Raw genomic sequence first — 11,517 nt, 5'->3', positions numbered from 1 at the left:
CATGATACTGTGCAATTCTTCATGGCCCAGAAGAATCTGTAAAAGAAGGAAAGGAGGGAGGGAAGAAATAGGATTGAGTTTTAGAGAACTGAAGGTACATGTGTCTTCTGGAAGTTGGAGAGTATGGAACAAAAGTATGCAGAGAAGTGAGCACTTAGAAAGGAAAGAAAATCTAAGAGGGAGAGGTTGGGGATGAAGTTGTCGGGTTACAATAAGGGGACAAACCAAGAATTAAGGTCACTTAAATATAACTATGAAGCCAACATGAGAATTCAGGTCTGTCTGACTTATGGCATGTGTGTCTTCTAAATCAACTGCTTTTAATATCATGAAAGGATAGCACTAGATGATTTCCCAGGATCTGCATAGCAAACCCAACTCCAGAGAAGTGGAGTGACTTGCCCACAGTTATAGAGTTGGCTGGTGGCTAAACCAGAAGAAAGGTGTGTGTTTACAGCCACTCTACCTGGATTTTCCAATCTATCCTTCCAGATCCGGAGTGCAGGCCTTAGTTTTATGTCTTGGGCATCTCCTTTGGTTCACGGTCTCTTGCTCTTCTGCTGGAAGGAGCAAGGACTCTCAGTGCACAGCAGAGTGTTGCCATGGTGACTCTACAGCCTAAGGCCTTTGGAGGTTGGTGGTACCCAGATGCTTCTATCCTTAACACAGGTGATGTTTTGCAGAAGTTAGCAGATTTGTAAAGATATTCAAAATCATATTGGTGGTCTATAGAAAATATCAAGAAATTGGGGTGGTATGTTGTAATTTAAAAACACTGAGCTGATGGAGTCATCAAGAAAGTTGATCCCTCTCCCTCCAGCTTAGATGGGAACATGTATACTCTGTGCTTTAAGTGTCTTAGGGGAGAAAACTTTACTCTTTTTCTCTCACTTGTTACTCTGATTATTTTTGCTAGAACTAATCCCAAGAAAGGGTGTGAGGGTACTCCTACCTCTCAGTCTTCCTCTTCTGCTTGCTGGAAAATGGTCCTCACTCCTCCACCCTCATACTCCCAAGTCCTGAACTGGGTCCCTGTCATCTCCCAGGACCCAGATGTCATTTACTGCAGAGAGGGGTAGAGATGGAAGCTGATTAGGCTACTCCTAGCCTTGCTAATAGAAACAATCTTAGGGAATTTCTTTCACCTCTTCCTTCTCATGTCAGAAACCAGTAGACTGGATGACCTCTAAAAACCTTTCCACTCAAAAACCAAATCCTCTATTTTGCCAGTGGGTTAAACTTCTAAGACTTACATCTTCCTAAGGGCACTTTAATTTTCATACAGAATATAATGGCAAAAAAAAAAAGGTCTCTTTTAGATGCAAGGGAACAGACTTACGTGATGAAATTACAGACATTGGAGGTGATATTTTGGGGCAGAACACCATGTAGGCAAGGTATTCCATCCACTCATAGGCAGCTCTGCCTATAATAACCACTATTTTAATATTTGTGAAAAGAAGCCAGGAACTGGACCTGAACTATTTCTCATACCCAGTATTTGAAGTGATCTTCATTTACATTTTTTGGCTATGGATGCATGATTATGCATTACATTATTAGCAGCAGGTATTAAATACATTATTTAGTATTAGAGGTATTAGTCTTGAGCATTAGGGCAGATTAGCATTTGATGTATTCGTTCTTTAGGGTTACAATTAAAGCCTGATTTTTGGATTGTTATATCCAGTCACTGAATTGTCATTTGGCTCTTAACTCTGCAATGAGTTCACCAACATTGCCAACCCAGTACTAATTAATTAATGACAATTTGCAACTGTGTCTAAGAATAGGTGATTCACATATCCTGATTATTATAGGCTTTTAAGGCAATGATTTGGGGACAGCCTTTCCTTATTACGGCATTTCTCAGCCTAGCTTTCTGAGAAATCTATGCTGAATTCATAGTTTCAAGCCTTTAAAAGCCTCTTAAGGCATCCTGGCCATCCTTTACTCCCCATCTTTTTCCACCTGGCCTCTAGAAGCTACCTTTGGTCTGCTGATTGGATCCAAGCTCTTCTACACCAGATACCCCATCACTGTCTTGGAACAGAGGAGTCGGGCATCCATCACAGGTAACAGGTGAGTAGGTCAAGTATAAACATGTCTACTGCTATAATGAATTATTAATGTCTTTTAGGCCTTCCATCAATACGGCACTTGCTCCTGGGCTCAGAACAGCACTCCTAAATATTTACCATTGCTTTCAGAAATTTGATACGTTCAGCTTCATGGTTTGACCCTTCAAACAGGCAAAAGGTGGAAAGTTTGGAACTGGATGCACGTTTCCAAAACCATAATATATCAACACTAGCATCTTCCCAGAGCTTTTCTAAGACAAAGAGTCTGAGATGCCGCATCTTTCCTCATAACTCTCTAGGTGGGCTCTTCCCCAGTCTGCTGATTCAGGGGCTGCCAGCTGAGGTTTCCCACCCCGCAGCTGTGGGACTGGCTCAGGTGCATGTGAGCCCTAGTGTCCTCATTCAGTTCCCTCTGGGACAATTACCTTCATGCTACTGAGAGTCCAACTGCTAATTTTGTTCACAGCACATTCTCGCTTGCTTTCCTCCCCACTCTAAATATTGCTGCGGATGATGTGCCTTTAGTGTGTGATGTGCCTTTAATGTGTGGGTGAAAACCTCTGCCCACCCACTCCTACAGCACATAGACATGCACACGCAACATGCTAAAATCGGACTCTTGTGTGTGCCTTACACCTCTCACACCTCATCCCAGGAAGGTCTCAAAACCTTCCCACCAGTTGCAACCCCTTTCTCAACAAAATTACACTCAGTACCTCAGCACCCCCACTGATGAAAAAGACATCTGCTGGTTCCACCTTCCCTGGCTGAGCAAAGCAAGCAGTGGCTGAACCAAAAATAGGCCAATACCTGTGTTCATCCCTAGATCATCCCATCACTCTGAACTTCTGCACTAGAAGCCTTCGGGGGAGTTGTGAAGAAAGAAATGCCCTAGGCTGCTTAGCTACCAAGGATTTCAGGCCCTCCTGGATTGAGAGATGGTGCAGTAATAGAAGGCTGAATTCTCCTCTCTGCGACAGTAAATGCAGAAGTCTCTGGGAAGACAGACATGACCATCTTTTGTGTCTCCCAGTTCGTTTTGTACCGAGACGTACCGCAGGTAGGGAATGAGGTACTTAGTATTTATGTGGTGACTTTCGCCTGAATAAAATGGGGGTTGTCATGCCTACACATTGTACTTGGATCGTGTGGAGAATAGACAGAATTGGTTCTCCAAAAGATTTGCTATGAAATGATTCTCATACCACCTTGGGGAGGCACTAAGGGAGAATGATGCATTGTTCTGTGTGGCTTATGTCAAACCTGCCTTTTAGGCTGGGAAAGCACTAATCAGACAGAATGAAGAAAACCAGTACCCATGTCTTCATCCATCCCAGTTCCCTCCAAGGGGCGATCCCAGACCGTGAGGGGGAGAGTGTGAAAGATTCTCCTGATGTCCACAGCGGTGTAGGCCAGGAGGAGCCCCCTTTGGTAGGCTTGTGCCCCAACACGTTCATATTATTCTTAATAGTGGCCAGTCTACTATGCACTCGTAGGACTTGTGTGAGCCCTCACACCTGGGAAGAGGGAATGGCGGGGGTGGGAGGCATAGCCAGATAACCCTCTGGAAGAATCCTGCCTTACTCCATTCTTCATTTAGTAGTACTCTCCCCCCATCTCCCTCACCCCCCTCGCCTCCCTTTCTCCCCCCCCCCCCGCACATGTGTGCACGCAGGCGCGCAAACACACACACACGCACACAGAGTCAAGGCAGATATGCACTCACTGTGTGCACACTGGTCAACTAGTCTCCTAGATGGCAATACCCACCCTCCATGGATGCCCATGTGTCACACACAGAGCAAATTTTTAAAAATCCAGGCGGCCCAGGGAATGATACTTCTTTTTTCTTTTTCTCTCATGTGTCTCCTCAAAACAAAGCCTTTTTAAAAATATATGTATTAAACCAGTTAAACTTTTACTCCTCTGTTCTTGTGGCTGGAGCAGATTGACAAGAAAAACAAACACAAAATACATATTTTTCTGTTTTTTTGTTTTTTTCTTAAAGAAAATGTCCCTATACATGGTCTCTAACTTGACAGAGCTGCTTTCTTGGACAAAATGGGATGCTGTTGGGAGAGGAGCACCAGATGGATCCCGAGGGGAACGTGGAGCACGCCCGGCCCTGAAACGGGGGGAGGCCAAGGAAGCTAGGGGCCCAAGGGAGGGGGAGCAGGGCTGCCTGCCTGCCCTTAGCCGTCCTCTGAGGGTGTCACTTTTTGTTTCCCAGGGGAGCCGGCTCCAGGAGCAGTCCATGTCTGGAGGGCTTAGAGGAGGCAGCGTACAAAAAGTAAGAACCAATCACGAAACAACACCATTTTAAGAAATCTGGTTAAAAAGAATAGAAAAGTGACTCCACCACCGAGGGAGAGGCAGCGCTCACCCTCCCACTGCTGTTCCCTCTGGCTTTCTTGAATGATAAGAATCACTTTTAAGAAGTTGTGTGTTGCAGGGTTTGGCTGGTTCTTTTCCTGAATCTCTCCCTAGGCTCCTCTCCTTCAACCGCATCCATTTGAGAAAGCACCGACTTTACAGATTCCAGGCTGCTGAACTGTAGCTTCCCCGTGCAAGTGCGTGCGGCTGTGTGCACGTGCGTGGTGAGTGTGCGCGTGTGTGCCGTGGCTGTTTCTTCCTCTCCTGCCTGCATCAGTCCAAGCCCCGAGGTCCCATCAGCTGGGTGCTGACAGTCTTAAGGGAGCACCCTGTTGGCACTAAGGTGAGGGCTTAGGTGATCTTTGCGCCCCGGATTCATGGATCCCCTCCCTGCCCAGTGCTGGAGTGGGTCCCCCATTAGCTACAGAGTTTTCCTGTCTCATACTCCACGGGGTTTGGCAGCTTGGAGTTGAAAGCCCTCAGGGAGGACTGGATCCTGCCCACCTCATTGGTGGCCAGCTTGAGCCGGTGCCGGAGCAAGCAGGAGAACAGGTCAAGCCGGACTTTGCCAGGGGGAGAGAGCTGGTTGACCCGGTCCCTAAGCTCGATGAGCTGCAAGAGGGCAGAGTCCTGGGAACCTTGAGTATATGGGTAGTCTAACTGGAGAATTAAGTCCCGGATGGCATCGGGGTCAAAGGGCAGGCTGTAGCCAAAGACCTGTAAGGTGTTGATTTTCATGTAGCCCAAGTTCTTGGAGGGGTCAGTCATCTCCAGAGGCTCATAGTAGATTGTCTCATTGGAGCTGTCATCCAGGGACTTGATGCGGCTCCGCAGGTAAACATGGACTGTCTCAAAGAAGGTCTTCCACCTATTTCCCAAGGTGATAGTCCAGTTTTGGCACTGGGCAGCTGCGTCCACGTTAGTCCTCTCCCAGTCGGGGAAGTCGCCCTCATTCACGGGCATGAACCAGCTCTCCGAGTGGCTGCCCCCAAAGGGGTTGACGTAGATGGCCATGACAGGCTCCAGGGTACTGTTCTTGGTGAGGCAAATCTGAAGGGATAGGGCCAGCATCACATGCACCAACCCGGGCTTGTACTTGTTGCTCTTCAGGGTGAGCAGCATGCGTTTCCTCCAGGAGGGGTCGAACCAGCTGCCCAGCCGCATGTCGTTGCTGATGAAGATGGAGTGCACCTCGATGCGGCTGTCCCGCTTCTGCAGCAGGTACTTCAGCTCCAGGTCCTGCAAGTCTGTCTCCAGCCCCAGAAAGTTCTCCAGGGACTCAGCCACCTCAGGGCGGCACAACCCCTGGGCGAGCACGTAGCCTGGGTTGCAGCTCCCACAGCGTGTGCTGTTGTCTGGGGCACAGTGGGCACAGGCGGGCCCTTCCCCCAAGGCACAGGGGATGGGGCCCTGGCAGGAAGATTGGTCGTAGGGGCAGGTGCAGCTGTGGCTCTGTTCCAGGAAGGTGCCAGGGAAGGTGCTTTCTCCGCAGTAGAGCAGGGACTGGATTCGGTTCCACCAGTAGGACAAGGACCTTTGGGGAGGGAAGAGAAAAATGAAGCAAGAGTCATAGGAGGCCGTGCATTGCTGCTTCCCTAAGGGCAGCAGGAGACCAACTACTAGGCAGGGAAGGCAATGAGCAAGATAAAAGCCCCAGGTTCTCTGAATGATGGAAATCCTACTCTACCTCTTTGGGATGACTGAGCAAGGCCTGGAGCTGGGCGTTTGATGGATCAACCCCAGAGAGATCTGACATCAAACTTGCGCTAAAGCAGCCAGGCTCACCCCTCCCGAGGCAGTACCGCCTCATTCCCTTATTCAAGAGCCTATAGAACAGTAGAAAAAAATTGTATTGGGGAAATAACAATTAAAAAATTTTTAATTAAAAAAAGAAAAAAATGGGAACAGGAAAGCCTTGGGAAAAAAAAAACCTATGGAAGATCTCCAATGTCTTTCCTATCAACTCTAGTTTTCAGCCTCTTCCAACAACAGGCTCTCCAAACTTCCCAAATGTCATGCCAACTTCTTTCTGCCTCCACCATCTCTGCACTTGCTGGAACTCTTTCACCCAGGACAGGGCTTTTCTAGGGCTGGCTCCCTCCTAAGACTTAGATTTCAGCTCTTGGGATATCTCCTCAAAGAGGTTTTCCGTGACTCCCCTACCAGAAGAACCACCCTGTCCCTCTCTATCACACCAGCTCACTTTGATGTTATCCATAGCAGCGCTTGGTATCAAAACTGATTGTGTTTATTTATTGTTGACTTGGTCAGAAGTTGGCTTCCTGGCAGGCAAATGCCCCGAGATCAGGGCCACTGTGACATTCACCAACATATTCTCAGAAACTAGGACTGTTCCCTGTGCCTGGTAAGCATTTACTAATTATTTGTTAAAAAGAAATGAGCCTTTCCCAAAAGCCCTGGCTGGTTTGTCCTGTCACTCATGCTTGATTGTCACCTGGGCCTTAGTGAGAGGTCCACCTCTGGGCTGCTGCGAGGGCAGCGCCCCCTCCTGGACGGCTCTCTCCTGCATGTACCAGTCCACTTCCACCACCTCCTGCACCATCTGGCCAAGACTGCATTCTCCCTAGTGGTTTTTCTCTCTGGCCTGTGCTATTGTCAGCCCATGCCTTTGAAATGTGCTCCACGAACATGAATTTAAGTGGCTGCCACAGAGCAGTAATTTTCCAAACTTGACGTTCCTGTATATTTATTCTATCTCCCCAAATAACAAATACCCCTCACTGCTTACTATTAGGACCTACAACGTGGACTTCAGAAAAGCTTGTTGATTGCTTGAACACACGCGTGAAAGAGTGCACAGAAGAGTGAGGGCCTGAGAACATCCAGTGCCTCTCTGTTCCCGAGGACACAGGGCCTCTGGTCACCCACCTCCGTGACTCAGAACAGTCACTTGTTGGGAACAATCCACTGTGTGTGTTTCTTTTTCTTTTTGTTTTTTAGGGCCACACCTGCAGCATATGGAAGCTCCCAGGCTAGGGGTCTAATCAGAGCTGTAGCTGCCGGCCTACACCACAGCCACAGCAATGTGGGATCTGAGCCGCGTCTGCGACCTACACCACAGCTCATGGCAATACTGGATCCTGAACCCACTGAGTGAGGCCAGGGATCAAACCTGTGTCCTCATGGATACTAGTCGGGTTCCTTTCTGTTGTGCCACAATGAGAACTCCCACTGTCTGTTTCTTATCACATGGAATTGGTGTACAAGCTTTAATTCCACCCCTTCCTTTCCTAAAAGACTTATTAAAATGGAAACAAGTGAGAATTTGAATATTATTAGAATAACATTCAAATTGACCATAAGATATATCAAAGCTGCCTCTCTCCTCCTTTCCTCTCTCTCTCCCTTCAGACATAAGCCATGACTGAGAATGACACCCAAGTAAGTCAAGCCAGCAAGAGACTCTACAAGGCCGCATGTGGGTCAGCACACCCAGACTTGCCCTGTTGGACAGGGCTCCTCTCTCCGGCTTCAGTGCTGTTGTGGGCGGTATGGCTTTGGCTCTGGCAACTGGGATGCTCACCTCTCCTTGGGCAGGCGGAAGCGGGGCTGCCGGTGGCAGCGCTTGCAGAGGTTGAAGAGCCGGCGGACAATCCGATGGGTCTTCTTGAACAGCACTTTCAAGCTGGCTCCCAGCTGCTGGTAGCGGTGCTGGAGGCTGGTGTCCATGGCCCAGAACTGGGAGATGGCTGTGGAGTTGAGGAACCGGTCGTCGGGCAGCCTCTTCAGCAGGGCCTGGAATTCCTCTGTGGGTAAGGACAAGGGGGCTGGGCTGAGGGGGGCCCCCCTATGCAGACTCCGGGAGGGCAGGAGGACCCCCTCCTCCAGAGCCATCAGACTGTCAATCACTGTATGAGGATGGAGGCTTCACACCCACTCTCCCAGGCCCTTTTCTTTCTTTCTTTTTAAACAACCTTATTGAAAAATGATTGACGGCCATAAGATATGGCTTTGGGATTCTTTCCCATCCTTCCTGTCTCTACAATGCTTCTGAATTTCAAAACCTCTCTGTCACCACCCACGGGGCCAGTGACCTTGAGATGCACCTCTTTGCCCTTTATACTTCCGTCTCAGTCATTCAGTCTTCTTTGCACCACAGCACCCTTGGGGAAGGCGTGAGGCACTCCTAAAGGTGGGGGCACGTGAGACTGGCAAGCGGGGACAAGCACCCAGCTTGGAAGTCTGCTTAGAAGCCTTTCGGTGTCTGAGACCAGCCTCTCCCCTCTATATCCTTCTTTCTGACTCTAGGACACCCTTCCTCTCTTTTGAAATCTCTTGGCCAGATACCTGTTCTTTCTTGGAGCTAATCCAGAAGCAATGTGCTTTCTGGTTCTTAGCTCCTACTGTAGGTCTGAGTCTTCCTCCAAGCTTTCTGGGCACAATGTGTTTTCTGAATTCATGCTCAGATCTCTGTCCATGGGTCTGCTTTTACTTGGGACCTGCAGCCATTAGGTCTCCCAGTGGGGGTCCAAACTGCCCTGCTTCACTCACTAGCAGTAATTCATAGTGCAGAAAGCCCTTTTCCATAACTCAAGCCATTACCTAACACTGCCCCCTATTCATCCAGTGCAGCTGAGGCTGGGAGGCTATACCCTTAGCTACCGAATGCCTTCTCTGGGACTTGAGGTGGAAGTGCCTAGGACCTCAGCTCATTCTGATTTCTCAAGCCCCTGGTCCTTCATCCCTTACCCACATGATCGGGGAAAAAAAATCACGCCTAGCAATGACATTAACAACTAGCATGTGCACAGTTCATTTTATGAAACACTTAGGTATGCAAAAGAGCACAGAGAATGACAAGCTAGATTCCTACATGCCTACCACCTAGATTTTGCCATATTGAATTCAAATTTTTTTAAGAAATAAAGCAAAGCAAATACACTTGAAAGCCCTAAACTTCCCTCCCATCTTTATCTAGAGGTAACGTCTCTCTGAAATGTTTTATCACTGTCGTGTATTTTGTAACATTTTCTATAAATGTATTTATCCATTAAAAATTAAGTATTGGCTAGCCTGTTCTTAGACATCATATAAATAGTATTTGGTATGTTTTATATTTAATAATATTACATATAAATGTTATTTAACCTTTTTCATTTGCTTTGTTTTATCCAACATTAAGGGTTTTTTGGGGTTTTGTTTTTTGTTTTTTATGGCTGCACACATGGCATATGGAAGTTCCAGGGCCAGGGCTTGAATCCAAGCCACAGCTGTGAGCTACGTCACTACTACAGCAATGCCAGATCCTTTTTAACCCACCATGCCAGGCCAGGGATCAAACCCATGCCTCTGCAGTGAGTGACCTGAGCCACTAGAGTCAGATTCTTAACCCACTGCACCACAGCAGGAACTCCAGCATTCAGGTTTTTGAGCTATATCCATACAACTCTTATTCATTTAGCCTGGTTTAGTTCATTTAGTACTGAAGTGAATGACTATATCATGCAGAGTTCTTTATGCTTTAATTCTGTCTACAGTGTTCCATGTGAGCCATCCATCCACCTCCTGTTAGCACTTTCCCTCATTTGCAGATAAAGAAATGGAGGCATTGAGAAGCTGCATGGCTTAATCGAATGGCTCAGTATAGAGTATGTTAGGCCCATCCAAGAGGTTATAACAAAACACTACAGACTGGGTGGCTTATAAACAACAGAGTTATATTTCCAGAGGCTGGAAGTCCAAGCCAGGATGCTACTAGCAGTGTCTGGTAGCAACCCAAGGCCCTCTTCTGTGTTGCAGAGAGCCGATTTCTTGCTGGGTCCTCAAAGGGTGGACAGGTAAGGGATCTCCCTGCGACCACTGTAAATGAGCACCGATCCCATTCATGAGGGCCCTGCTCTCACAATCTAATCACCTCCCAAAGTCCCCACCTCCTAATACCATCATCTTAGGCATTAGATGTTCAACATAATGAATTTGGGGGGAACAGTCAGTCACACAGAACAAGGACTCCGAACCAAGTCCTCTGAATCTAAGTCTCGAGGTGACATTGGTATCCATCATACCTGCAGTAAGCAATAACCAGCATGTCCTCCGTGCCTCCTAGTAATACGCTATGTGCTTCATTCATTCAACAAACATTCACTGTGCACCTTACCTGCAGGCACTGTGGAATTTGTAGCTTAGGGCCTCAATTATATTTACCTCAGCTTATTAAGTCCTTGAAACATGTCTCTTTGGTAGGTATTAGGTCTATTTGCATATACAACAAAAGAAAATGACTTGAGCCTCGGGGTGGCTAATATAACCCACTGGAGGTCATGGAGCCAGTTATGAGGCTGGGCCTGGAGCCATGATGAGTGCCCTGAATTCTTGTCCAGCACCTCACGGCCACCTCCTAGCCACAGGGAGGAAATCTGGGCTGGCTGACTGCTCACCTGACTCCTCAAACTGCCGGTTGTGAGTGGCCCATGCATCCTGGATCTGCAGCAGGCTGTCCTCCATGGCCTGGATGTCGGCGTCGGGACAGTTACATTCCGGGAAGGTGGGACTGCACTTGCACCAACAGTCATTCTCCTTGCAGATGAGTTCACCCTCGGAGCTGCATGTGATGTAGCTGAGTGCGGCGGCCACGAAGCGCTCACGCAGGTACTCGGGCAGCAGCACCTGCAGGCCTAAGCAAAGGATGTGGGTGGGGGGACCACTAGGCAGGCCAATGGATACTCAGTTTCCCACACCCAAGGCTTCAGAATCCCCAGCTGGGGTTCTGCTGACGTGTACATCCTGGGCCCCAAGCAGGGCCATCCCAGGGCCTAATCCTGCTGAGCTGGTTGGGATAGAGGGTTACCGCTGCCCCAGTGACAGATGGGGACATCAAAGCTCAAGGCTCAGTCGAACCCCTCATGTCAGCCAAATTGAGAGCGTGCATATCATCTGAACAGGCTTATTGGCTACACGTCAGCATTTCTGGGATGGAAATGGGACGGTGTTGCAGATAAAGGAAGAGCTTATAGCCCTCGTGGGGGAAGAATCAAGGCTTGATAGGCTTTTTGCTCTGCCTCCAACAGCCATCTGGTTTCTAGCTTCTCAGATTAGCAGCAGG

General features: G+C 48.2%; 1 protein-coding gene across 4 annotated transcripts in view; it reads right to left on the bottom strand.

Annotated features, from left to right (window-relative positions):
• Nucleotides 3,981–11,517, bottom strand: part of BRINP2 (BMP/retinoic acid inducible neural specific 2) — a 127,676-nt gene continuing 120,139 nt past the window's right edge. For all 4 annotated transcript variants that reach the window (XM_021063690.1, XM_021063688.1, XM_021063689.1 and 1 more), the window contains 3 exons: nucleotides 10,853–11,089; nucleotides 7,999–8,221; nucleotides 3,981–5,988 (listed from right to left, as the gene is read on the bottom strand). In XM_021063690.1, coding sequence (XP_020919349.1) covers nucleotides 4,872–5,988; nucleotides 7,999–8,221; nucleotides 10,853–11,089 — 1,577 coding nt within the window. In that variant the 3' untranslated portion in view covers nucleotides 3,981–4,871. The remainder of the gene's footprint in view (nucleotides 5,989–7,998; nucleotides 8,222–10,852; nucleotides 11,090–11,517) is intronic.

This window comes from Sus scrofa, chromosome 9 (assembly GCF_000003025.6).
Source record: "Sus scrofa isolate TJ Tabasco breed Duroc chromosome 9, Sscrofa11.1, whole genome shotgun sequence".
Lineage (NCBI taxonomy): Eukaryota > Metazoa > Chordata > Mammalia > Artiodactyla > Suidae > Sus > Sus scrofa.
The sequence above is the reverse complement of the archived record's forward strand: the minus strand, read 5'-3'. Positions and strand labels throughout refer to the sequence as shown.